Source organism: Beta vulgaris, chromosome 6, assembly GCF_026745355.1.
Source record: "Beta vulgaris subsp. vulgaris cultivar EL10 chromosome 6, EL10.2, whole genome shotgun sequence".
Taxonomy (NCBI): Eukaryota; Viridiplantae; Streptophyta; class Magnoliopsida; order Caryophyllales; family Amaranthaceae; genus Beta; species Beta vulgaris.
The window spans coordinates 37,839,189-37,854,395 of NC_079207.1; the positions used below are offsets into that span (position 1 = coordinate 37,839,189).

General features: G+C 34.5%; 1 protein-coding gene across 2 annotated transcripts in view; it reads right to left on the reverse strand.

Moving 5' to 3' along the window:
• Positions 1-3,857: 3,857 nt before the first annotated feature.
• The window catches only part of LOC104896611 (sulfhydryl oxidase 2), a 29,410-nt gene continuing 18,060 nt past the window's right edge, over positions 3,858-15,207 (reverse strand). Inside the window, exons 5-12 of one of the 2 annotated variants that reach the window (XM_010683378.3) lie at positions 11,652-11,730; positions 11,441-11,509; positions 11,278-11,351; positions 10,976-11,132; positions 7,578-7,618; positions 4,977-5,123; positions 4,447-4,893; positions 3,858-4,257 (exon numbers count right to left, since the gene is read on the reverse strand). In XM_010683378.3, coding sequence (XP_010681680.2) covers positions 4,236-4,257; positions 4,447-4,893; positions 4,977-5,123; positions 7,578-7,618; positions 10,976-11,132; positions 11,278-11,351; positions 11,441-11,509; positions 11,652-11,730 — 1,036 coding nt within the window. In that variant the 3' untranslated portion in view covers positions 3,858-4,235. Of the gene's footprint in view, positions 4,258-4,401; positions 4,894-4,976; positions 5,124-7,577; positions 7,619-10,975; positions 11,133-11,277; positions 11,352-11,440; positions 11,510-11,651; positions 11,731-15,207 lie in introns of both variants that reach the window. The other variant, XM_010683377.4, reaches the window with a different exon arrangement.

Here is a 15,207-nt window from a genome sequence, read left to right on the forward strand (position 1 = left end):
AGGGGGCAGGGATCACCGGCTGTATGGGGGGGCTGGAATTTAGATGAGGTTCAGTTCGAATCTGAGTAGATATGTCAGGATCTTGGTTGAAAATGAGATGATTGATTTTACGCTTTGATTTTTTTGTTGATCGAGATAGAAGATCGCCTTCCTCGGAACTAGTGGGAAGGTTGAGAGAATTTTCCATCATAAAGGTAGAATCCAACGCCTGGAATTAAGGAACCGAAGCAGTAGATTTGTTGCGAAAATTTCATTAACTTTGTTGCGAAAATTTCATATTATAAACATATTAAATATTTGTTGCAAAAAATTTCAATAACTTATATGCAGCGAATTTCCTTATAATTATAAACAAATTTAGGAAAAAAAGAAGCATACATGTTCATGATATATAGACTAACCTTCATGCGATGCGGTAATGGATTCCATGAAATTTCTTGGCAAAAAAGAATATGACACGAGAGATGTGCAGTTGGAGATGGGAAGGAATATACTACGTTTTTGGAAGGAGGAGAAGAGAGGAGAGAGAAAATTAAGTTTTGCATGGAAGGGATGAAAAAAAGTAGTTTAAAGTTAACATTAGTTTCTAAATCTTGACCGTTGACAGGATCTAATCTAAGGGCAGTGATTCTTTCTCATTTCTCACCTAATTTCCTTTCTCACATGATCTTGCCTCCCTCTCTCTCTCTCTCTCTCTCTCTCTCTCTCTCTCTCTCTCTCTATATATATATATATATATATATATATATATGAGGGCTCTTGTGAGAACACCTCCTCTATGTGAGAACACTTTTTTATGTGAGAACAAATCTGGACCTTTGGATCTAATCTAATCTAACCATCCTAAATACACTTATGAGTAATGGCATTTTCGTAATTTAGTTTAACCCTTACCCCCTTCTTCCCCCACCCCTTTCACGCTACTTTTTTTCTCTCTCTATCTTCTCTTTCTCTCTCCTCTGTATCGTCGTTCATGGAGTTTTAGTTCGATTATTTGCGGATTCCACACTATTTTTTCTATAAATTGTGTTGGTTACTATGATACAACAGAGGGTCACTATGATATATAGCATATGGTTGTGTTGGTTACTATGATACAACAGAAGGTCACTATGATATATAGCAGAGGGTTGTGTTGGTTACTATTATACAACAGAGGGTCACTATGATATAGCAGAGGGTTGTGTTGGTTACCATCTATGATACAGCATAGGGTCACTATGATATAGCAGAGGGTCACCATGATATAAAAATAGTAAATATTATTTTTCTTGAATAATTTCTTTAAACATGTGATAGATGGGTTATAATGATATAACACATGGTCACTATGATATTTTCTCATAGTTTTGCAAGCTTAGTTAATCAATGTCCTTTTCTTGATTCTCTTGTTAATTTTCTCAATTTTAGCTTTAATGGACAAAAAAAAAACAGCTCAAACACATATGACATATAGTGACCGTTATACATATATAGTCACCCTTCAAATATAGTTTTTCATGTAATCCTATAATGTTGTGATTTTCAAAGAACAAGTTCAACGCGTGAGAGAGGGAAAAAGTTGCTTGATACAGCAGAGGGTCACTATGATATAGCAGAGGGTCACCATGATATGAAAATAATAAATATTATTTTTTTTCTTGACTAATTTCTTTAAACATGTGATAGATGGGTTATTATGATATAACACATGGTCACTATGATATTTTCTCATAGTTTTGGAGGCTTATTTGCTCAATGTCGTTTTCTTGATTCTCTTGGTAACCTACGGATAAGATTCATTCTCACATAAAAAAGTGTTCTCACATAGAACTAAAATTCCATGAACGACGATACAGATGAGAGAGAAAGAGAAGATAGGGAGAGAATTGGTAACCTACGGATAAGATTCATTCTCACATAAAAAAGTGTTCTCACATAGAACTAAAATTCCATGAACGACGATACAGATGAGAGAGAAAGAGAAGATAGGGAGAGAAAAAAAAGTAGCGTGAAAGGGGTGGGGGAAGAAGGGGGTAAGGGTTAAGCTAAGTTACGAAAATGCCATTACTCATAAGTGTATTTAGGATGGTTAGATAGATTAGATCTAAAGGTCCAGATTTGTTCTCACATAAAAAAGTGTTCTCACATAGAGGAGGTGTTCTCACAAGAGCCCTCCTCTATATATTATATTATATATATTATATATATATATATATATATATATATTATATATTTATATATATATATATATATATATATATATATATTTAGGGTTTCACTAAAAGATAAGTATTTAAAAAAATTTAATCATTTCCTTTCCCAAAACCAACTCAAGTTATAATTTCAGAATTTTATTTTCTCTCTATCTTTCTTTTTGAACGAAAAAAAGATGATAAAATAAAATCTGATTTTCTTCTAACACTTTTCAAAATTTTATTTTTATTTTATTTATTTATTTTTTTTAAAAAATCAGATATTATAAAAACGAGTTTCTAGAAATCTGACTTACTATAATTATAATTTATTTTTCAGAATTTTATATTTATAAAATTTTATTATAACAAAATGAATTTCATGAAATTATTATAAAAATTTGGGATATTACAGTTAACCACCTAACTAACTATTATTTACATTAGAACTACTCTCCAATAATTATATAGTGCAAAAATGTGGGTTGAAAACAACCACTATACGAAAAAAGAAAAAAAAAAAATAGCTTAACGGAATGATGTAAAGGTTTTATATAATAATAGATTTTATTTTCCACTTTTTTATAAATGAATGAAAACTACCATATCTTAATGAAAGGGTAACATTGTCATGTCTTGTGTTATTGTACATCCAAAAAAAAAATTCTAGATGGAAAAGAATTACAGGTCTATTATCAACTTAACCATTATCCCCAAATTCAGCCAATGAAACCTCAAATCTCAACTTTTACGCTGGTGTAGGTTATTTATGCTTAAGTGTTGCGATGAATAGATCAATAGTGTGTCGTTACTCTAGTTTCACTTGTGTGGCTTTCCTCTCTTTTTTACTCATACAAGAATCAAAACGGTGTTATATGTATGATCAATAATAGAACCAGATATACCACTCCAAGATACGAAAATTACGTTTTCCTATTAGTTTAATTTCTCTCCTCTAGGATCAACAGGTTAACGCGAAATAACTAATGAGATAATATGGAGAAAACAATTCCCAAGATGATCTTTTATGTGAATCAACAAGAACTTTTGTGTTTGTTGTTTGTGAAGAATACTAGAGAGAAAATACAAAAGTTTCTCTAAAGCAAAGCAAGTTTTGTGATATATCAAAACTGATTTTTCCCACACCTCATATGAATGGCAAAGGTAGTATTTATATTACCTTCTTAGATTAGAGTAGTTATTGCCTAAATATCCTTTTAATCCTGTGATTTAATTCCCAAACGTCATTAAAAGGATAACGTACAGAATACAACGGATATAAACCATTCACGCAAAAATTCACGCTTCGAAACATTAAGCACGTCACAAGCCGCGATACAAATCGCGAACCACGACGGCAGCCTGGTCGCGACCAGTGATGGTCCAGGTCACGACCCGTAACATCCTTCGCAACCCACGAAGCCTTTCTTGTTCTACTTGCTTGGTTCGCATGTAATCTGCTTCCTCTGATCTTTGCATACTACACCTCCTCATCTTCTAGTATAAAACCATATGACCTTAAAAACCCATTACACTATAAATGTTCCAACAAATGGCAGGAGTAAAAGAGAAACAAAGGAATATATATGGAATAACAAATGAACGTTTAAGAGTCCAGAAATTGGTTTTCTTTATGTAATGTTTATATTCATTTCAAACAAAATTAAGATATTGAAGCAAAAATTGATTCAAAGTTCTTAAACTTTCCGATGCAGTATAATCTTTCATTGCTTTTGAGACCCATACAGGCATACATTAACATTCAATAACACATTTTCCGTAATTTCCGAATTCTTACTAAATGTGTATGCCATACACAAAAATTGAACATGAATGTGGAACTGTGTAGTTATATGGCTAACAAGTGACAACATCTGTGACGCTGCAAAGTATAAATCCTGATGCTCTGTACATTGCATAAACTGTTATAGCAAAGAGCTATATTATATGGTACAGTTCAGAAGCCTGCAAAGTGCATTTTCAACCCAGTTCTCTCCCTCCATATCTACCAGGGCCATGCATTCGGGCAAGATCTGCTCGATATTAATCCCTTCAATCATCTCAACTCCAGCTTCTTCTTGGCCTGAAAACAAGGGAAAGAAGTAAATGATTTGTTAAACAATATGACTTCGAGAATAACATATACCTAAATTAGCCTAATTCTAAGTTTTATTTGATTTTTCCAGTTGAACCAAGTCCAGGTATCATCTTAAAAAAAGCTCATTACCCTCCTAATAGTCAAATGTTCTTTAAAGAGTGTAGATGTCTATACTTTCGACTCTTCTGCTGTGAACGCCAAAAGCAAGCCAGTGCCCCGAATGCACAGCTAGCAACAGCGATAGCGAGAGCTGCTCCAATAGGCACAACTACAGGATTTGTCGCGGTTGTCTGTTCTTCAGCATGCGAATGTTGAGCCTCATCATCCCAAAGAAGGCCCTTGTCCTTGTATAGAGACAACAGTGTTTTCCCATAGTAACTAGCCAAGAACTTAAACACCTCATCCTTGTCCCAGTTATCTTGACTGTTTGTGTCACTTAACTGGCTCAAAGAGAGATGACAAGAAGGACAAAGCTGCTTTGGAGGCCAAATCATCTTCGGATAGTTGGGATCTCCAGTCCCAAGAGCATCTTCTTCTTTACGTAGCCTTTCATTGACCTTATTATGAGTCTCCCATAACCAAAGGGCAAAGTCACGAGTACTGTTGAAAGGACTATACACTCTGAAATGTAAAATAAGCTTACATCAGATCCTGAAGCTTTTAGAATGAAGTCAGTCAAGGATGTAGGGTCTAGCAATCCTCACCTAGAACAAGTGTCAAGAAAATGATGTCGACATTCCTCACAAAGGAAAAAATTGTCAATGAAATCACATATGGTTGTAAATGTCATGTGGCTCTCTCCATCTTCAATCTTCACAGAAAGAGAGTGAAATAAGACCCATAATCCACAACTGCAGAAGAAAAAGGCCATTTATTAGATAAATATTGAAATTTCAAGATCGCAAAGCTCATTGTACATTTGTACTAAATCGATAGAGTATCACTGTATAGCAGCTAATATTTTTAATAGAAGAAAACACAAGCAAAGAGAAAAGTAAGTAATACACAGGATCCATTATCCTCAAAATCCCAAAGCTCATCAGGATGATACTATATCCATTATTCCATTATCCATAAGCCCAGAGATTACATGTCCAGTGTGGGCGAAGATTTGGAAAGTTATCTGTTTATAAGATTATATGAGGGAATCGCCAAAATCTAGAGATAGTAGAAATGTTTCGAATTCCACCGGTGGCCAACGTGCTTTAGTGAAAGACAATCATTCACAAGCTTTAGAGAAAAGGTGTCAATTTTATCAAGAAATAAATATTCTAAGGTTTGTGATTGTTAAGAGTCTTGCTATTTTCAATTTTTATAATTGATGCAAGCTTAAAAAGGTTATATAGTTGGTAAAAGGAGGTGGTGGGAAGTAGCCAATATGAGTGGAGGGGGGGGGGGGGGTTCTGAAAATTCTAATGTACTCCGAGGAGCACGGTGCACTCAGTCCATACAATGCACTCAACAATTTTGTTCCATTTATTTATAAGCAAAATGTTCACCAAAAAATATGTTCTATTTTCCGTGAAAATTGTTCTATTTTCAATGAGTAAATGTTCTATTTTAACAAATGTTCGTTTTAAGCTTATTATTAAACAGAAAATTATAATCTCTGTTCCTTGAAAATTGTTTTAGTTTCAATAAGCAAATGTTTTATTTGAAAAATGTTCATTGAAGGCTTATTTTTCAGCGAAAAGTATATTCTATTTCTGTGAAAATATGTTCTGTATTTAAGTGAATGTTCCTTTTAAGGCTATTTTTTAATAAAAATATGTTATGTTTTCAATGAGCAAATGTTCTATTTAAGTCTTATATTTAGAACTTTTTAGTCCTAATATAGTACATATTACATTTTTAAGTTTGAACATTTAATTGAATATAGTGATACAAAAATATACGAATTATACTTGTTTTTAGTCCTAATATAGTACATATCACATGTTTATTCCCTTGTAAAAATGTTCCACTTCAACAGTATAATATTCATTTTCCTAATTGAATTCTTGTAATGTTCCACTTCAATAGTAAAATGTTCGTTTTTGTTAGTGAATTCTTTTGATGTTCGTTTTTGTAAGTGAATTATTGTGATGTTTCACTTCAATAGTTAAATGTTCGTTTTCATAAACGTTCTATTTTGTATTGTGGTGGCATAGTTCTCATTGTGCTCCTAGGAGCTCAATGCATGGATTACTTTTTTTCAAAGAAAATTAATGATAAAACTCTACACATATAGAGAGAGGACTTCAACAATAAAGGAAGGTTCTACAAAGCAGGCAGATGTTTTTGCATAAAGAAGCATCTTCTCCTAACACACCACCAATTCCTCCCCCCATATACCCAAGAAAAGAAAAAGAACTATTATATCGAAGAAAAAAAGATAAAATCCCAATTTCGGGTTTATTGGTTGGATGGAAAATGAATTTCCAATATAAAATAAAGTCGAAAATCATTGTACTTTGTTTGGTTCCTTACAATAAATGTTAAAGAGAAAAAGGAAAAATGAAAGTGAAGGGAAATGATAGATGGGAGAAGAGGAGAAAGGTACGAAAAAAGGGGGGAAATGTGGCATTGCTTCATTTAAAAATGATGATGTTTTCCAACCTTGGGATAGCTATTTCAACCTCGGAAAACCTATCTTCGACCCTTAATATACCACACGAAGGAATTTTTCCTGGAAAGTGTCAATCCTTCAAACCAAACAATCTTAGTTGATTTTCTCATGTCAAGTCACATTGTAGTCTTTCCTCAGAAGAGTGAGAAACAAAATCTTTTCTAGCCAAAACATGAGTTGGTCATTATGATAATACACAATAGCTTATTGGAAAACTGGAAGTATATTTGCCCAAAAAATTTCTTGTATACTTGTATACTGATAGGTTATTCTACCAAACATTTATCTAAATGATAAATGCTGACTGAAATGGCCAAATGTCCAGAAATAATTGTCACACTGGCACTATAGTTTGAACTAGAAAGATAAACTAATGTGACAAATAAATCCAAAGGGAGGTAATAATTATTATAGGGACTTCTTAACAAGAGAAGCACAGAACAGATGACCAAGAGCTCCACGAATTACATTAAAAAGATCTCTACAGACAAATGCCTATCAAACACCTAGTAGTTAGGCCAGCAGAGCTCCCTACAGAAATAGAGCAACCTAGAAAAGCCACAGAAAGAACCAGCAGATAACTCCCACATATTTCAGCCCAATACTTTTATCTCCTCGGTATAAAATACACAAACCACAACCACAACTAAGTTGTGGTGAAGCAGAATTTAGAAAACAAAAAAATACCTACACTTACCTAAAGCCTCTTGTGTCATTCTTACTTCCTCGACAGAACATCTGCAACAACCAACAAAAAAGTCAAATTCCAATTTGTAAATAACAAGAAAACTTCAATAATAGCTACATAGAGAAAGTAGGGAGTTTTTAAGAAAGTTAAATAGAGAAAGTGGGGGGACCGCCGCATTCTGAATAAAAGAACATTTGTTGAGGAAAAAGTACGGGTGTTTTAAAGGAGAAAGTGGGGGGACCACTAACTTTTAAGGATTTTAGAAAGTTTAAGGGTAAAACAAAGTCCATTTATGGTATGTAGTAACTACTAACTAGTAAGTAATGTGACATTTCCATTTTAGGAATTCAAGGAAGTGTAGCAAGTATTTTGAAAAGAGTAAGTAATAACTAATGGCTAATAGGATATAATTCACCTTCTAATTACTATAGTTAGTCAAATATCTCATTAAGTTATTTACTTCCTAGCTTACGACACCCATGAAATAGTAACAAAAACATTTTAATCAAAGGCGTGCTTGGACTAGGGATAATATATTAAGGGGATACTAGAAGAAAAAGAAAGAGAATAACGTATATGGAGATGATGGTTAGATGGGAAGAGGTAGTGATTCTGTAAAGAGAGGTGAATTATTACCCACATTTTGGAGGTAATAGTTACCATGTATTACACCCATCATAAGGGTTCCCCTGTAATGAACTGAGAATCTGGGCAGTAAGAGATAAGGGAAGAAGATGAAGATTAACATAAGAAGAGAAATTGGGGGACATTGATAGTTGATTGTGATAGTGATGTAATTAGGATCTAATTACATCACTAATCTATTACACCCCCATCCCCTTCCCTCCTCCTTGACATTATCCAAATCATCTCTTCTACCACAGCCTAAAGTCATCTATACTACATAACCAACCCTAATGCATCGTGGTAATAGAATCCCCTGTTCATTACCATGAACCTCGTAACAGAATCTCATCCCAAAACATGTGATTCTCTTCGCATTTTTCCATTCCCACTTAATACCACCTTCAATGGATACTAATAGAAATTTTATGAAAGAAGTTACCTAGGTTGGAAATGAACAAGCATTACCATACACATTGAGAAGAAACTTTACATACAAAAGTACATATGTTTTCATTACCATTAGTCTATTACTACTACCACCACACATCATTTATTACCATTACCAAGCAGGCTGTAAAGAGATTAGGTGAATCTTGCTCTACACTCGAAAACATGATTATGCTTACATCCTAACCTCCAAATCCAGCAATCAATGAAACTTTGGAGTCTCGTATTGTTAATGATGTATAATTAATGTAGATTAAGACAGTGATTAATAATCTTGAAAACCTGAAAAATGCAATTTGCCTATTCCATGTGTGGAAGGGATGTTTGGCACACTTTAGGCAAGGGTGAGGATGCGAAGGGATGGATAAAATGGAGCAAGGAGTTAGGATCGAATAAAATCAAGGGGTAGATATGGCTGGCAAAGATGCTGGTAGACCGCCAAAGGGGAGGAACGGAAAGCAAGGAGGTTGCAGGATGGAATTTTCTTTCTCCTCCCCACTCAAAGTTCTACTGTCCAGAATTCAACCGAAATGGTCTTCATATCTTTATGGAACTTTCTTGTTTGCCTTGAAACAATTTGCAATATGGGATGAAAGAATGTATTAAATAAATCAATTGTAGAATAGAAAAAGAGGAAGCCAGAGAGAGGGCAAACAGGACAGGGGAGAATGGTGATAAGGTAAGACATGTCATATAGATAAAGGGCAGGGGAGTTGAAACGTAAGCCTACCAAACAGCTTCATGATATGAGTGGGTCTCCAATCCAATAACTCCAGATTCCATTCCCTGTCCGACCCTCATGTGAATTTCACTGTTTCAACTTGAATCACATGCGCCTTCTCAAGCATAGAAGAGATTTTAAGCTACAGTTTCCACCAACTGAACCCAAATGAAAGACCATATCAAATACCACGCTCAGCAGGACGGAAAAACTACTATGAGCATAGGAGGCTGATATGTTCTCATGCACGGAATCGCATGGAACCCCTCACATACATTTTTACTTGGAGAACAAGCAAAGGTGCATACAAGAACTTCCTTGGACACCAAGCAAGAACTAGACGGAAAATCTAATGCAATTCTACGTTGTTAGGATTCTTCATATCCTATATACTTAGAGACACTTGGGGTAGGTTCCACATGTTCAAGCACTTTACGACTCTTTTATTTTAATCTTTTAATTTCAGATTTTATTTTGTGATTCTCCATAGGATTAGAGTTCTAATTAGGTGTGTGTTAGTTGTTTATTTCAATTAGGAATTTTAATTGCTGATTTTATCTTTGTTTAGCCATGTTTAGGAGGAAAAATGAACATTAATTTTATTTTGATTGGTTCAAAAAGAGTTAGTTGTACCCAATAGGATTGATTACAGTTGTCCGGGATATTTTATGGTGTAAGAACAGTTAAATAGTTAATCACAAGTTTTGATAGTTAAAAATGCGTAGTTTAGTTGGTTTTATATATTTACTGTTTTCTTGATTAGACTTGTAACCCTATATATTGGTACATTATTACTGAATAAGAATCAAGTTGGAGATTGGCTAAGGTTTAGGAATCAAACCAAACAAACAACCACGACTTGTATGCCATCAAAACTGCAATGTTTTTTAGTACCATGCTAGCATACTCGTTTGACGTTTAGGCTGTTTGATTCCAAGACCATAAATGTAAAAGATTAAAAAAACTGTTCCTTTTTGTTTAGGAACATATCAGAGGCAGGTAGAAGCACTGAATTTCTATCTAAGAGCCTAAACAAAAAAAAAATGTAAAAAAGAAGGTTCTTAAGAAAACAGTTTGGAAACTCTCCCACAGCCAATAGACAGATAGTAATACCAGCAAAGCAAATGGCAAGTCCAATGATCATATTCCCTAACTCCCTAAACCATCAAGACATTCACCAACCCTTTCCTTACGACAGTATTACTAAGAGAACAACCTAACCCAATGTAAGAAGTACTTGTGAGAGTGGGTTTCCATAGGCCTAAAATGACAAATTTCAAACTGAGTTCTCTAAACAAGTAAATCACTAGAGAAGTGTCTACTCTTCTTCCTTTGGTAGAAAAACTATAAGATAGAAACATATCAAAAATTATACTGGGGTTAGCTCAAGTGGGTAGAGCGCTCCCCCTTGGCCCCTGAGGTCAGGGGTTCGATCCTTACCCCCTGGGGTATTTCCTTAGCATGCTATGCATGCCTTACCAGTCAATGTGTTGGTATTTCCTACAGGCTAGTAGCTTTGTAGGGGTTAGCCCTTGGGCTGACTTAATTTCCTAATCAAAAAAAAAAAAAATCAAAAATTATACTATAGAAATCTGTAAAGAAATACACCCACCCAGTATCCACGAGGAACATCTTTTCCACAAATCTGGAAACTGCCGAGAGTTGTCGTAGCATTTTCAGTGATGCCACTTTCTTTATTATTTGTCCCAATCACTGGTGGATACAAGTCATCAAGATTCACAAGTATCTCAGCACTTCCTTTACGGCATCTAACACCAAATATAGATAGAAGCAAAAAACAAGTAATTAAAACAATTCCATTAGGACACTGATACAAAACATACATAAGGGAAAAAAATGAAAATCAAATTTCACATCTGGACGATGAGATGTTTGGAGAACTCAATGTCATACCTCCTCGACGGATGATGAGCCACTAAAAGTTGAAGGAATCTGACGAGTGCAGCTTTGGTCCCCGGTTTAATCATCTGTCATTACCCACATGGATAAAAATAAAATAACAGAAGCCTCTTACGAGAAAAGTACATACTTTATCTCAACAGGTGACTGACAGTACCTTATGTTGCAAAATAAGATCAAAAGCAGAAGATGTCGCTTCCTCAACATCAAAAACCGCTTGCGCAATCTTACATGCAGATTGCAGAACAAGAAACATAACATGTCAAATCAAGCAAGAATTTCATTCAACAGGTAAGATTTTCTTAAAAAAATAAAGAAAGAGAAACAAAGAATTGAACAATAGATTCTCAAAGAAGTTACAAAAATACCTGCTCAGGAAGTAAAGGGTTTGATAGGTTTGATTGAAGATGCTCATGTTCATACTTCTTGTCATCAAAGCCATATGAGCTACAAAAAGAACATCAAGAATTAATTCTTGTAGCTCATAAAAAGAACGAGAAGGTAAAACTCAGTATAGTGCTACATGATATAAATTATTGTTAAGCGAAATTTTAGACTAATGAAAAATCTCAGCAATTCACTATTTCATGCGGGTTGGTGGGTAGTGCTATTTAACAGTGGAAAAAAGACAAAAGACTAAAGAGCGAAATGTGTCACCAAGTTTTGAAGTAAGCAGAAACACTTTACTGCAGTAAGAAATATGGGAGCAATTAACCCATCTGAACACAAGACTAAAGAGCAAAATGTATCACCAAGTTCTGAAGTAAGCAGAAACACTTTGCTGCAGTTAGAAAATATGGGAGCACTTTTACCCATCTGAAACTCACATCAAAGCTAGCAGCTGGCAATCACAACTAGAGTAGCAAAATCTATAAAAAATTGGCCACAGGTACTTGAAACACTCCCTTGGGGATAAAAACCATCTAGTGTAGCACCCATGTACTCTATTTCCCTCCTAGTTGCCTAAACCCTTGGCTCGAGAGTCAACTTTCGTCTCCATGACTTACCATTAACCCCAACTCTAGTATCATTTACCAATACAACATCATATCCAAACTGAATGTTTTTCTTTGTTCTCTTCCTATTTATATTGTGCACGTTGGTGAAAGGGACTACGTTGCAGGAATGAACGCACTTATAGTTTTAAGTTCACCTAGTTTAATAAATATTACAGTACTATTATTTGGGATTGTTTGGTTTTAGCTTCGCTTAAATTAGACAACTTAAGATTGGTTTTTTTGATAATTTGGATTGTAAGTTAAATTTTGTTTTAATAATTAGCCTTGCATTTATTATTAACAATACGGTAACTCCCTAAAGGTTTGGTCGGATATTTAAATGAAAACCGAAAGTTTTATAATGTTTTGAAACCAAAGTTTTGGGGTGTTACACTAATACATGAGATCAATGTTATTAAAATCGTGATCTGGATCGTAGGAAACTAGCCACATCGATTCGTATAGCCTAAAGAATTGCAATCCATAGGATCGTATTAGGATCACATCAAGATCGGTGGAATTGCGATCCTCATGCGATTCTAAAGATCCTAATGTTTATTGCAATGAATAGATTGCTTTCATTTTAGAAGTATTATGTGGCCCAAACATCTAAGATAAGACCAGCCCACCAAAGTAATTCACCCAAATAGCGTGAAATAAAGCCCAAACAATAAACCCCTACATCGTCTTCTCCAAATTCTATCATCTGTGCACTCACCTCCACCACGCTTGCTCCTTATAATCGTACTAACCACACTTGTTGCTTTCTTTAATATGTGGTGATTGGTAAGTTCAATTATGAATTTTCTCTCCAGCATCTTTTTCCTTTTTCAATTACTTTTCCTTTCTACTTGTCGATTTGGTTGTGTGGTGATTTTTGTGAGCTACTGAGCTGAATTTTGTTGCTATATATTTTCTCTTCTGCCGATTTCTTTTTCCTTTTTTTTCATATCATTTTGAGAATAATAAGTTTGATTTGTTTTACCGAGAAGGTCTACGATTGAAGTCCGTACAGCCCTACTAAATTTATATACTATTGAATGAAGATTGAATATTAATAATTTATTAAACTATCTAGTTTATTAAATTATTTATTTGGTTTGTTTGTTCTTTAGAACCGCTGAGTTGACTCTTATCGAAATAAAATAAAAAGATGTATTTATTTCAACTTTTTTTATTAGCTTGTTTCAATTTATTAAACTATATAGTTTATTAAACTATATAGTTTATTAAACTATATAGTTTATTAAACTATATAGTTTATTAAATTATGTATTTTGATTATTTTAGTTTGTTTGTGTGCTTAGAAAATGTAAACTTCATCTTGGAAAAAAAAAAGAGAAAAAATGTTTCTAGAAGTAGGACTATCTGGGTTGGGAGCACGGAACTGAGCTAAATAGTGACTCTAGGAAAGTGAAGTGTAAATAATGTATGGTGGCATCTTTAGGCTAAAACATCTTTAGGAATAATGTGGCACCTTGCTTGCAAACTCCGGATGACGTTAATCTCTAACCTCATTCAGGGCTAATGAGGGCTAATGAAGAGGAGTCAGTTAAAAAGAAAAAGAAGTTTAATGACATTGGTGAGGAAGAATATGCGTATGAGGTCTCTAGACCATATGGTTGTAGTCAAAGGGGGAAGGGGAGTATGGATTGTTTTGTAACTAGGGAAACATCTATGAGACCACTCTTAATTAGAAACGATCAAACAAATTGCTCGTTTTGCGGGCAATAATCCTGAATTTGTGAATATGGTTGAAAAAGGTTGCTAAGTTTGGCATAGGACTTAAATTACCATGAAATTAGAGTGAATTTTCAAATAAATAAGTGAGTAATGTAATGGATATGCTCGAGGAGTATTAGGAAGAATGGGAAAAAACAGGTTGTACTATTATGTCGGATGGTTGGACTTGGAGTGAGAGGCACATAGCGTTCTATTTGTAACTTCTTGGTGAATAGCTCTACAGCACTGTTTTCTTGTCATCCATTGACATATCAGTGGTCTCAAAGACTAGTGATAAGGTTCTTAAGATGTTGGATGTAGTCGTAGAGAAGGTTGGTAAGTTCAATTTGTCACCAACAATGCTGCAAACTAAACTGCCGCTGGAGAGAAACTGATGGAGAATAGAGGCAGAATATTGTGGACACCAATTTGATGATAGAGGATCTAGATAAGAAAGTTAAAATTCATGGTGAGACAATTTTGAAGGCAAGAAAGGTAACAATTTACATATACTCTATAGTATTACTACAAACATGGATGAAAGAATTTATACAAGGGAGAGAACTAACTAGACCTGTTGTCACCCGATTCGTTACTTCGTACCTTACATTACGGAGTCTAAATGAGCAAAAGGGTCCATTGTTGGCATTGTTTGCACCCAACAAGTGGAAGAACAAGTTTGTGAATTCAGTTGAAGGAAAAAAGGTTTAGAGGATTATTTTAGATACTCATGAGTTCTGGAAAGGTCTGACCACATGTTTGAAAGCAGCTTTATCCATTCGATTCAGACAAGAAACCTGTGGGGTTCATTTACCAAGCTCTGACACAAGCAAAAGATTGAATCATCTAATATTTCAACAATGTTGAAAGAAACCAAAATTATGGTAATTTTATTTCTATCTTTCCACACATAACCGATGAACTAGAAAAGATTCTTCAAGAGTCTCAGGGCCAGAAGTGCATGATAAATACCACCAAAGCCCAATACGACCGATGAAATTAAGCAAGTTTTCCACTAGTTCTCTCTATTCTTCATACTTATGTACTGTCATTTATATACTAAGTTGGGTTGTTTGTGTGCAAACTCCTTAAATTTAGCTATAAACCTATATGTGATATTGTTGACAACGTTGGGAAGCTCAGATGCACAGACCACTAGATGCTGCTGTGTATCTTCTCAATCCTCGATTCCAGTATAGTCCAC